At 47.8% G+C, this 12,391-nt stretch overlaps 1 protein-coding gene across 3 annotated transcripts in view; it reads left to right on the top strand.

The window, feature by feature from the left end:
• LOC140912511 (NACHT, LRR and PYD domains-containing protein 12-like) overlaps positions 1 to 11,072 on the top strand; it is a 75,081-nt gene extending 64,009 nt beyond the window's left edge. For all 3 annotated transcript variants that reach the window (XM_073347001.1, XM_073347000.1, XM_073346999.1), the window contains 3 exons: positions 2,787 to 2,957; positions 6,976 to 7,146; positions 8,639 to 11,072. In XM_073347001.1, coding sequence (XP_073203102.1) covers positions 2,787 to 2,957; positions 6,976 to 7,146; positions 8,639 to 8,729 — 433 coding nt within the window. In that variant the 3' untranslated portion in view covers positions 8,730 to 11,072. The remainder of the gene's footprint in view (positions 1 to 2,786; positions 2,958 to 6,975; positions 7,147 to 8,638) is intronic.
• Positions 11,073 to 12,391: the final 1,319 nt, after the last annotated feature.

Raw genomic sequence — 12,391 nt, 5'->3', positions numbered from 1 at the left:
CTGCTGATCAGTGCCTCCTCCTCCTTCCCTGCACCTCCCGATCAGCTGTTTCATGGCATGCAGGAGGCTCTAGGGGGAGGAGCGAGGGCACTACAGGTTCAGGGGAGGGGGCAGGAAGGGGTGGAGTGGGGCCCAAGCCTGTGGCAGAGCCAGGGGTTGAGCATTGAGCACCCCCCGGCACATTGGAAAGTTGGCATCTGTAGCTCCAGCCCCGGAGTCGGTGCCTATACAAGGTGCCACATATTAACTTCTGAAGAGCCGCGTGTGGCTCCGGAGCCACAGGGTGGCCACCCCTGGGTTAGACAAACACCAGTCAGGGATGGTCCAGATAATATTTGGTCCTCCCAAGAGTGCAGGAGACTGGACTAGATGACCTCTTGAGGTCCCTTCCAGTCCTATGACTCTAATTCCTGTCAGCTACAAAACAAAAGTAGATATTTAATACTTTTGCCTTTTCTGCATCATTGTTGACAATTTTACTATCTCCAGCTAGTAATGAACCTACACTATTGTTAGGATTACTTTTGTTACAGATATATTTTAAAAAATATCCTTTTCATTATTCTTTTGCTGTTGAGACTTTTAGCTTCACTTATCAATTGCCTGCATTTCTTAATTTCTGATTTATATTAATTGCCATTAACCTGTCTTTTATCCTCTCCTCTCCTTACTAAATAGGTTGTAGTCATTAATTTAAACATTCTAATCATGTGACTCCTCCCATAGGTTCTAGTAATACCAACTACGACAGAGTTTCTCACGCGAGCATTTCCAATTCCTCCTATTTATTACCCAGACTCCTAGCAGTGGTACATAGAAAACTAAGGAATTTCCTTCATGTCATCTTGAGTGTCCCAGAATGACCCAGTAATATATTCTGTGGTCAATACCAGGCTTCTTTTATATGTAGCAAGTTAAAGGGTTCAGCCATGGAGGTTAACTACAGACTTCCCATAGCAATTCAATCGGCCAAGAAACATGCTCCCGTTAGAGGGATTTTTTTTTATTGTGGAGTGTGCATACCATCATGCAGTGAGATCATGTGTCCCAGGTCTGGAACCTTACAAGGAGCACAAGTCAGATTCATTGTGAATTCCTTCATTTTATAAGCACTGTGAACCCCACCTCCACCCTTTGTAAGTGGTTCTGATGCAGGCAAGGGAAGGAAGTCATTTATTACAGACCCAGAAAGTCTCTTGGGGAACAGTTGTGTTAAACAGGTGGGCTGGGAGCAGGGTGCGTTCTATTATCAGTAATATACGTAGCTTGGAGTTTGGCTGTGAGGAAAAAATGTCACCTGTCTTCCAGTTTGGAAGGGGTTTGGTTCCCACATGCCCTGGCTGATAGGATACGTGGTTACTGCAGAGTTAACCTGGGCTGTTACCAAGGCTTTAGCCCTAAGTCCTCTGCTGTCCACAGACAAAAGCCTTTGACCCAGGTTTGGAAGTGCTGTAAGCCATGGCTAGCTTATTTGACTAGGGCAGTGGTGCCCAAACATTTCCTCTTGCACCCTCCACCCCCTTTACCACTAATGGAATGTCTCTGCGCTCTCCCAGAGAATGGAATCATTGCTGAGAATGGGGGCCAGAAGCTGGGGGCCAGGCTGCTGCCGGGAGTGGAGCCGGGGTCTCAGCTTGGGCTCAGGGCCAGGCCAGAGTGGAGCTGGGGTACGGTGGGGCTGGGTGGCACTCTTTCCCCATCACTCCATGTGGGCTGGCATGGGCCTCACCATGCCCCAGGACATTCTTCCATGCCTCACAGTTTGGAGACCACTGGTCTAGAGTATAGATTAGAGCTCAGGTTCCACATTAACTCAGGCTGAAACCAACCCACTTTGCACGTGGATGCAGGTTGGAACCTAGGTTACTTAACTCGGGTGCTGGCAGTCCTCCATTGCCTTGCCACAGTTCCCTCAGGGCCATATTTTCCTGCCTGTCTACCTATGCCCATCTTCTACACCAGAAGATACCTCCCAGCATAGGTTTCAGAGTAGCAGCCGTGTTAATCTGTATTTGCAAAAAGAAAAGGAGTACTAGTGGCACCTTAGAGACTAACCAGCCTGGATACACCAGTTTGGTGTTTAAACCCCACATTCCATGCAGCCTGCTATGTCTTACACAGCACTTGAATTGTACTGCTGTCTGGGAGAGCCTCACCTCAGCATACTACTAGCTGGCCAGAGGCTCACACCATAGAGTGGCGCAGTTTAGTACAGTGCTAAGAACCATGGGATATGCCCCCAGAAGTCCTGGCACCTGACCTGGGTTAGTGCAGCACCAGTGTGGACAAAGCTGCAGAGGTATGACTCGAGTGTGGCTTAGCAGTGTGGACACTCAATGCCCGTGGTTGGCTAACCTGGGTTCCCAGAACTGGACATCCAGAGCTGGGGTAACTGCAGTGATGATATAGGTGTAGTTTTAGGCACTGGGGGAATATTTTGGGGGAGGCAGAGGAGCTCACACAGCAGCTTTAGATTGAATTTGCATAAGCAGAAAGGAGCTTGAGTACAAGCACTGGGAAAGGGTTTGAACTATTACTCAGTGCCTGTTAGGATTCTCCAGCCCATTACAAACACCCCTGCAGGCTGCTGCCCTCCCTTCAGCTCATCTGAACGTTCCTTTGTGGACAGGAATCCACACAGGGGTCGTTGGTGTCAACAGTCCCACAGCCTCCTGCTAGAGCCCCGTGACTGGTCTCTTCTGAATGAACTATCCCTTTCCAGACAGACGCTGACATCAGTGAAAGAATTACCAGTTTCCTTCTCTGTGTGTTTCTGTCTCCTGCAGGTTGTGGGGTTGTGATCTCACAGCTGATTGTTGTGGGGATCTCTCCTCCGCTCTCCGCACTAGCCAGTACTTGACAGAACTGGAACTGGGGTATAACGAACCTGGAGATTCCGGAGTGCAGCTGCTGTGCGAGGGAGTGAAACATCCAAACTGCAAACTGCAGAAACTAGGGTAAGTAGCAGCTGGTTCCTCTGTGCCTATTGATATTGTACTATTGTGATTTCAGCCCTTTCTACTAGAGGGGGGAGAGATAGCTCAGTGGTTTGAGCCTTGGCCTGCTAAACCCAGGGTTGTGAGTTCAATCCTTGAGGGGGCCATTTAGGAATTGGGGTAAAAATTGGGGATTAGCCCTACTTTGAGCAGCGGGTTGGACTAGATGATGACCTCCTAAGGTCCCTTCCAACCCTGATATTCTATGAATCCCAGCACTAATGAATGCATCAACAACCCTAAAACACCTACTGTCTTCCCAAGGTGTCAGAAAGAGACCCACTGCTATGTAGATTTATCACCTTGTATTAGATGAGAAATTAGATCACACAGCCACTCTACATGCACCATAAATGCAGTGTATTTTACTGAAGACCCTTCGACTAATTTACTCACGGTGTGTGAATGAAAACACAGTGTAGGAGATTTCACAATTTGACTAGAATAACCCTCTGTCATTCAAATCCTTTGCCTTCATTTTAATAAATGAATCCTGGGACAAACCTAACTACCTCAGAAAGAGGAAAAAGGGAAGCAGGAAAGGATGAAGAAATTCAGTAGAAATAATCATTAGCTGGGGACTGTCTATGGGAGCAGCCAGGGTGCTTTGTCCTTCACCCGTCTCTTCCTCAGCCTGCCCCTCTCCCTAGGCAGCAGCTCTCACCAAGGTTGACAGCACTGTAGGTCCCGTTAGCTCACCCTGGAACTTCTGCTCTAGCCAACAACTGACCAGCGTCAAACCTCCCATTCCTGAGCAAGTTCAAAGAGAAGCTAAGAAAAGGCCAACTACAAGCTCCACCTGACTGAAGCCAACATTCCAGACCCAGCACAGTCTGGATTCAGGCTAGGATATGGAATTGATGCTGCTTTAATGGAACAGACGGATGCTCTTCTTCTCCTGTCACTGGGTAGAGGATAGAGAATGAAAGGCCTAAAGATTATGTGCTGCAGAAGAATTGGGCCACATCAACTGCATCCAGAACGCATGGACCAACTAATTGGCCCAAAGCTACAAAGATGGTTCCTGAGATGGAGGAAGCATGAAATGACACCTATCACGGTAAAGGCCTGTCACAAGGCGCTTCTCCAACTATCCAGTGTGCAGCACTGCCTAGCCAGTTTTCACAGCCTCTCCATTACAAACACATTGATTGTTACCTTTCCATCACATGTACCTTTAATCCTCTATTTTCAGACAGGGCAGGGCAGAGCACAGTTATACACCAGGGGAAGCCTGCCCCACAACTTCTCTCCTCCACCCAGCTTCCTGTTCCTCCCAGTTACTGAGCCAATTGTCTCATTAGCCCAGCAATTATCACCAAGTGTCAGGAATCCCCAATGGAAATAGGTTGATTGGCTTCTATTAAGCTGGCAGCCTTCGTTGTACTGCACCATCTTCAGTGACTAGGGTGTTGCAGTCATTGCTCTGTAACAAGTCCATGTGGAAGAGAAGGGAGCTCTCTTGGTTCACCAGCAACATCTGAAGCAAAGTTCCCTTCTCTTCCCTGGTTGGGCTGTCCAGAGGAAGAAGAGGTGAAAGATTCTGGTCATTAGCTGTGCCAGCCTGAGCAGTCTGCTACTGCCTGAAAGACCCCACTGGCGGTAGGAGCTCTCACCATGTGATTCCATCACTTGGTTCCAGTAAACAACCATCACCTGAGGTAAAGATCCTAAAAAACAAAGCAGAAGGAGGTTGACCCTTTTCTTTTTATCTTTGTCCTCTATGAGGGATGCCTCCTGGCTCCACCACCATGTGTGGGAGTGTTGGAGGCAGAGTGGCAGCATTAATAGCTCCCTAGGAGGGAACACCAAATGTCCATGTCTGTCCTCTATAATTACTGATGTTCTCCTGAGTGGTGTTCCAAAAGCTGCTATTGTGTGTGATTTAACAATGCAGGGGAGGGATAGTTCAGTGATTTGAACATTGGCCTGCTAAACCCAGGGTTGCGGGTTCAATCCTTGAGGGGGCCGTTTAGGATCTGGGGCAAAAATTGGGGATTGGCCCTGCTTTGAGCAGGGGGTTGGACTAGCTGACTTCCTGAAGTCGCTTCCAACCCTGGGATTCTATGAATCGCTGCTGGGTTTAGGCTTTTTCAAAAGATTCTGTGCTATTTACTATGTGAAAGGTGGAGGGAAGTGGGAATATAGAAAATAGCTTGTAACAACACAGGGATTTAAGAGGGAAGTATGAAAGTGGTGACTTGCAAAGAAATCACCCTTTGGGTGATCTCACTTGGCAAGGGCCTCAGACCAGAATGGACACTCATGTCTTGCTGTCTGGAACGCTGGCTGGGGCTTTAGATTACAGGGAAGGCTCCTCCTTAATTCTCCTAATGCAGGATCAACAAAAGAAATTCTTTCTTGTGTCAGCTGCCTAGTTTGGTCTGCTTACTTGCTACCTTGATTTGATAATTTTAACTAATTCATCTAGTGAATCAACCTCCGTTGTGACCTTGATTTTGATCATTGTGGTGTTCCATTCTTAATTAGTTTAGTGGAATTGTAGAAAGTTAGTCAGTGATATGTATGTTCATTGTTTGTTTGTTTTTTAATCTTTTATATAAAATCCATAAAAATTACCCAGACCTGGTTTATTCTTTCAAATTGCAACATGGGTCAAGTGACCCTGAAGGCGAAGGCAATCTACTCAAGATATTTAAAACACAAGGTGGATGAGGTAATATCTTTTTTCAGACCAATTTCTGTTGCGGAGGAAGAGGCAAGATTTTGAGCTACACAGAGCTTTTCTTCAGCTCTGAGTAAACTTGAAAGCTTGTCTCACTCACCAACAGAAGTTGGTCCGATTAAAAGACATTACCTCACCCACCTTGTGTGTCTCATATCCTGGGACCAACACAGTCACAGCAATATTGTCCATGAGATATTAAAGAGCCATTTGGCTTTGGTTCTAAATTGTTACCTAGGTCCCTCACAGTAGCCCAAGGGGGTAGTTTTGTGTGGTGTGAGGGTCCCTGCTCTCCCAAGCTGGGCTTCACAGTCTGAGGCACTGGGTTACTTCTGAGAAAGCCAGGCCAGTTTACACAGCAGTAGTGGTTTTCATTTGCTTAACCTGCAGGGAAACAGAGTGCTGGCAATGAATGAGCTTGTGACCTATTTCCCAGGCATTTCCTTCTGTGTAGTGAGGTATTCCCCACCCCACTGGAAATGCATCTACATCCTATCCACCCTGTTCCATTCTTGGCTGACCATCCCTTCGTGGAATACAGGGTAACTGGTATAACTGGGCACGTGGAAAGGAATCCACTCATTACCAAAGCATTCTGAGTAGCAGCGGGCTACACTTCAAACCATTCAGAGAGCAAAGCTGGTGCAGACACAATGACTTGCTTACTGAGCGAGGCATCTCACAGTGAGCACATGATCCAGTGGTCTGGAATCCACAGTGGCTGACAGCTGGTCTCTGGGTGGAGTTTAAGGTGTTGGTTATGAGCCTATGAGCTATAAAGATCTAACTGGCCTATTGGATTACTTCTTCCCACACTACTGCCACAGCTGCAGTCAGCAGGGGCATCTCAGTTGGATCCTCCTGGTTATAAAGGAGAGGGGCTAGCTGTCAGGGCGCTCTGGAACTTACTTCCCTCCTTGGCACAAAATAGCCTGAATCTGGGGACCACTTGGTCATGTTGTAAAAGACACTTGTTGGATCAGGGTTTTGGGTTTGCTGAGGGATGCCTCCCAGAGCAATGAAGGGATAGGAAAGAGATTTTTTTTTTTTTGTGTGTGTGTGGGGCTGGCTGGCTGAGTTCCCGTTTGAATATTTATTTTAATGTTGCTGGGGTTTTGCTGTAGTGTTGATTCTGCCTTAGGAGCTTTGAACTTTTTATAGGAGTATTTTGATGATGATTTAAATAGAAATAGCAGATTTTTCAGTCTCTTGAGAGAGACACTGATGTCAAGGAGGAGAAACACAGGTGTTGTAAACAAGTAGTCTTTTCCTTTCTGTATCTGTCTGCTGCAGGTTGGAGCATTGCAGTCTAACTGCTGCTTGTTGTGGTGGTCTCTCCTCTGCGCTAAGCATGAATCAGCACCTGACCGAGCTAGATATAGGGAGAAACAAACTGGGAGATACAGGCGTGCAGCTGCTGTGTCAGGGACTGAAACATCCCAACTGCAAACTACACAAAATAAGGTAAGTACCAGCTGGTTAACACAGTGGTGTTGTGAGTTATACTCCATTTACCAGGATCACAATACCCTGCATGGAACCCAGCCATGGACCAGCCCTCTTTGCTCCTGAGACAAAGAATAGAGACCCACTGATGTATTCACTGGTCACATTTTGCTAGTTAAACAATTGAATAATGTAGTCGAGTTCAACCCTTGACCCCTTTTAGGCTGGGCAGCTGCCTTAACACAGCAGCCACGGATTCCGCTGACACAGGGTAATCCTTTGGTGGGGCAAAGCAGATATAGCCAACTGTGTGCCCCCCAACTCTGCCTCAACTGAGGGGGTGTGCAGGGGTATGGAGGGCCTATATAAAGGGCAAGATGGGCAGAATATGCTCCACCAAATCTGCTTAGCAGTCGAGCCCTACACTTGCCACAGGTGTATTACACTCTCTTCGGAGAGTCACTTTGGGCTGACCCATGTTGAGGTTCCAAACTGTATCTTGAATAACTTCTTAAATATTGCTTCCCAAAGGGGCAGTGGGTGGGCTGTGCTATCTGAGAGAAATTGCTATAGATTTGGGGAGGGTCAGAGCCATAGTTTGAGCCACCGCTGTGGGCAAAAAAGTCATAAAAAATGTCTGATTCTTCTATCCCATGACTTTTTGTGGGGGGGGGGGGGCTTGTATGTCAAGAACTTTTTTCTCAGATGACCCCAGATTTGAACCCCTAGCCCCTCCCTGCACCCCCCCATGACACACAATAATGTTCAAGACAATCCAAGTAATCATGTAGGTGACAAAGCACTTAAAGCCATCTTCAGCCCCACAACAGCTGCTGCAAACTCAACCCCTTCAAGAACGGCGTTACTGAAGCCCTGTGGGGAGCTCATGCAGCAATGACAGCTGAGATCATGCTGCTTCCATGGGGAGATTCTGTGAGCTGGATTTTGCAGCCCCTGCTCCCTGTGTGCGCTGAGTAGCCCCGCAATGATCAATGGGACTGTCCGTGTCCATAACTGCTCCCCGCCCTGAGCAAGGGCTGCACAATCCAGCCCCGTACAGGCAGAAAGGACATTGCTGTCCCTGCCCAGAGCTCACAGCATGAGTGGGAGTGGGGGGGAGCAGGCTGGCCAGGCTACAGACTGCACCAGTACTTCTCCCCTCTCCCAACAGAAAAGGAGGCAGGGGTAGCTCAGTGGTTTCAGCATTGGCCTACTAAACCCAGGGTTGTGAGTTCAGTCCTTGAGGGGGCCTCATTTAGGGATCTGGGGCAAAAATTGGGGATCGGCCCTGCTTTGAGCAGGGGGTTGGACTAGATGACCTGCTGAGGTCCCTTCCCACCCTGATAGTCTAGGAAAGGCACCTGCTGGCAGTGAGATCAGCAGGTAAGGCAGTGACAGTGACACAGATCCTGTGGGTGCAGCTTATGGTGCTTTATAGGAGCTGTGGGCTCGGGTGTTGTGTCTGCAGAGAGAATTAACACCTCCTTTTCCTTCCCTGTTTTCCCCACAGCTTGGGCTATCAGAGTGTAACTGAGGAAACCCAGGCGGAGCTGGATGCTGTGAAAGACACAAAACCTGATCTGGTCATAGAGATATGGTAGGGCTGGTGAGTGGGAGCCACGGAACGAGCAAGGCTCTGAACTGACTGCCCTCCCACTAGCTGAGAAAGCAGGCTTTTAAGGGGGACCCCAGCAACATATTTCAGCATCTGTGGTACAGGGCTGAGTAGAGATTGTCAGGCCCAGCACTCCTGCCTGAGTGTGAGAGGCTCAGGAGTAGGAGCTGGATTTGCTCCATGCTTGGTCTGACCTCAGAAGGGATAGCTGGTTTGTGGGGGGAGGGAGTGGGAGGGAGGATGCAGATCAGGGCCCAAGTGTGGGATCATGAAAGATCTGGTAACCTCCCTTTTCAGTCTCCCTACGTGCAGGAGGGAGACTCAAGAACCATCCTCAGATCCAGAGGGGAATTGTCACTCTGTTACAACAGCTCAGTCACTGTTGTTTGTGTATTTATAAAAGTCTTGTAGTTTTACGCAATTCCACAGCAACTAAGCCGACATTTTCCATATTACATCTCCAGCATTTGTTTGTCCCGACTGTACGTTTCTGTGTCAGTTTTGTTGAGTCCAGTAAAGATCATGAACCAAGAAATAATGCTGTCCTTTAGAGTTTGTATCTCTTGCCATAGTTTCTGCGAATGCACATGTTTCTCCAGGCCTAGGAGAGCCCTCAGGGATGGTTCCTCAGAGATATATATTTTTCATGGTTCCTGTTTCTTATCCATTATGGTCAACACCTTCAGAAGCTCATGCAGGCAAAATCAGAGTGACTTTTAATTTCTCTGGGCTTTTGTCAGAAAGCTGGTGTAGGTGACCCCTAAGAACCCTGAATGGCCACCTGGGAGCAGAGATCAAAGGTGCAGGACAGGGAGATGGTTAAGTTTATGGCATATCCTTGGCATTTTCAAAAGCCCTATAGTAAGTCCTATGTGCCCAAACAGAAGCTACTGCTCTAGTGATACCTGATGCAACAACCTTCTACAGCCATAGTCCTCATTCAGCTAGCTCTCTCCCAATTCTGGCTCCTCTTTCACCGACAATGTCTCTTCTCCCCCCCCACCCCACCCCAAAAAAAGCTTGAACTCTCCCCTTCAGCTGATAAATGGCTGAAGACTGGCTGCCTCTTGAAGCAAGGTCAATGAACTTTGGGAGAGAGGCTTGTCAAAGCTTTACTGGACTCTAAAGGCTGGGGTAGAGAACCCCCTAAGTTATCCATCACTGGACAGACACAAAGGAGTAGAGCTCTTGCAAGCTGAGAAAGTTGGGCCCTTCAGCCAAGGGGGTTGAAGTCTCTCTGGGAACAGAACATCGGTGAGAAACTTGCTTAGGCAATGATCTTTCACCTAGGAAGACAAGGGAAACCTGCACCTTATATTTCTTGAGGAAGTCTCTGACAGAGAGAGAGTTGGCTGGAAAGAAAAAGACTGGTAAGAAATCGACCTTGAACCAAGGCTTTAGCTTGCTGAGTTAAGCCTTAGCCACTAGAAAGTGTATTTCACTTTTGTTTGTTTGTAACCCTTTCTAGCTTTATTCCTTCTATTGGGTGTTGCTTAACCTGTGACTTTTGTTTAATAAACTTGCTTTACTTTGAATGTAAACCAACCCAGTGCTGTGTTTGAACTGAATGCCAGGTGCTTCTAAGGGAATGATCAGACCAGGCAATGACTCATTGAACCGTCCTATTGTCCGCTTCCAGCATTTGGCAGTCAAAGGACGATTGAGGGACCTGCAGAGCATGGGCCTGCATCCCTGATTATTGTGACTAAGTGGGAATGTTCTTAATGTTTCCTCTGAATACTGCAGGGGTGCCTCAGTTTCCCCGTGTGGGAGTAATTGCTGTGGGGGTAATTGCTGTAGACCTAAGCCCCTCCCCTTTCTGCGGCTCCATCTATGCATTCTATTCAAGGGCTGCCATGCAAGAGGCCTACAGGCCTGTCTCCTGTAAGACTTGGCTTGAGCTAAAGCGCTGATGTATGCTAGGCTGTGGCACTTGACACAAAGAATGGACTAGGCCAATTTCTAGCTAAATAAGAACCAAAAGGCCTCCAAAAAGTCCCTAGCTGTCCCCTGTATGCACCCTCCACCCTGCAAAAAGTCCCTAGTCAAAACGCTGCCGCAGCAAACCGCAGATCTTGATAATGACAAGGTGCGTCAGCACTGTGCTAACTATGAAGCAGTTTTTCTATTTTCCTTATAAGGCTTTATTAATAATGCTTGAGTGGTGGAAAATTACTAATTGGTTCAGCTTGAACATGGACCTATATAAGGCTGGTGTTATAGGGGCAGGGCACAGAGAAATCAGGCTGGCACCTGCGCGTGACTGTCTCTGACTTTCTCTCCCTGCATGCTTGTACTCAATAAAAGGCCTCAGACTGTTTGAACCAAACAGAGTATGACTCGTTTTCCACAACTCCCTATGCATTTAAGTCTCTAGGTAGTGGGATAAGGGGTTGTAATTGTTCCAGAGCAAAGGGCCAGTGTATGTAAATGGCTGACACTCTTGTCTCCTGGCAACTGATGGCCTGGGCCCTTCCCCCCTGCAAGGTGATAGCTAAAGGTGTTGGAGAACAAAGGAATCAAGTGACCTCCTGGCCCGGGAAAGGGACAAAGCCCAGAGAAGGAGGGGCTGGAGAGTGAGTCAGATTGGGACTGGCTGGTGACGTGGAGTGAAGTGCAGATGTGGTTGTCCGGCTCACTGCCCCCCAAAATGGACCCGGCTGAAGGGTCCTGTTTTCTGTACCTACAAGCTCTGTTTTAGACCTTGTTCCTGTCATCTAATAAACCTCTGTTTTACTGGCTGGCTGAGAGTCATGTCTGACTGCGAAGTTGGGGTGCAGGACCCTCTGGCTTCCCCAGCACGCTGCCTGGGCAGACTTGCTGTGGGAAGCACACAGCGGGGCAGAGGATGCTGAATGCTCCAAGGTCAGACCCAGGAAGGTGGAAGCCGTGTGGGCTTCTTGCCCTGAAGACAGTCTGCTCACAGAGAAGAGTCTTCACCAGCGTCCTGACTGGCTTCATAGGGAGCAGTTCCAGAGCATCGCCTGGGGACTCCGTGACAATTATCTTGGCTAATAGCCAATCTACTTATCCTGAGGGACTGATCTAATTCTTTGTTCAACCCATTCATAGCTTTTCCTTTCAAAATATAATGAACACACATCTACAACCCCAAGATACCTTTACAATCACAAGAATTCTAAATTCATGAGTTATACACCTTCCAGTCAAGAAATTTTTATATAACAGATTTGAGCATAAGCTTTTGTGGGTAAAAACCTCACTTCTTCGGACGCATGGAGTGAAAGTCCACTTATGCTCAAATAAATCTGTTAGTCTTTAAGGTGCCTGTTAGGGGGCTTATTCCTTCACCCACTTACTTCTCTGGTCCTTCTCGCATGAACAGAGAGCAACAATACCCGAAGTCCAAAGGTGCAAACAATTCGATGTTTATTGGGGTGAACTTCCAGCAAGCATGATTCCAGTTTCCTTCCTTAGTATCCTCCTTCCCAGCTCTGACACCACAGAGCCTTACACCTGTGTCCCTGTTCCCATTCCTGCTCTTAGCCAAACATAATTCCAACTTCCTTACTCCCATTCCCTGTTCCCATTTCCCCCTTTAGCAAAACATGATTCCAATTTTCTTACCCCCATTCCCTGTTCCCATCTCACACACCCACATGCCCACCCCCACCCACACCCACACCC

Source organism: Lepidochelys kempii, chromosome 6 (genome assembly GCF_965140265.1).
Source record: "Lepidochelys kempii isolate rLepKem1 chromosome 6, rLepKem1.hap2, whole genome shotgun sequence".
NCBI lineage: Eukaryota > Metazoa > Chordata > Testudines > Cheloniidae > Lepidochelys > Lepidochelys kempii.
The sequence above is the reverse complement of the archived record's forward strand: the minus strand, read 5'-3'. Positions and strand labels throughout refer to the sequence as shown.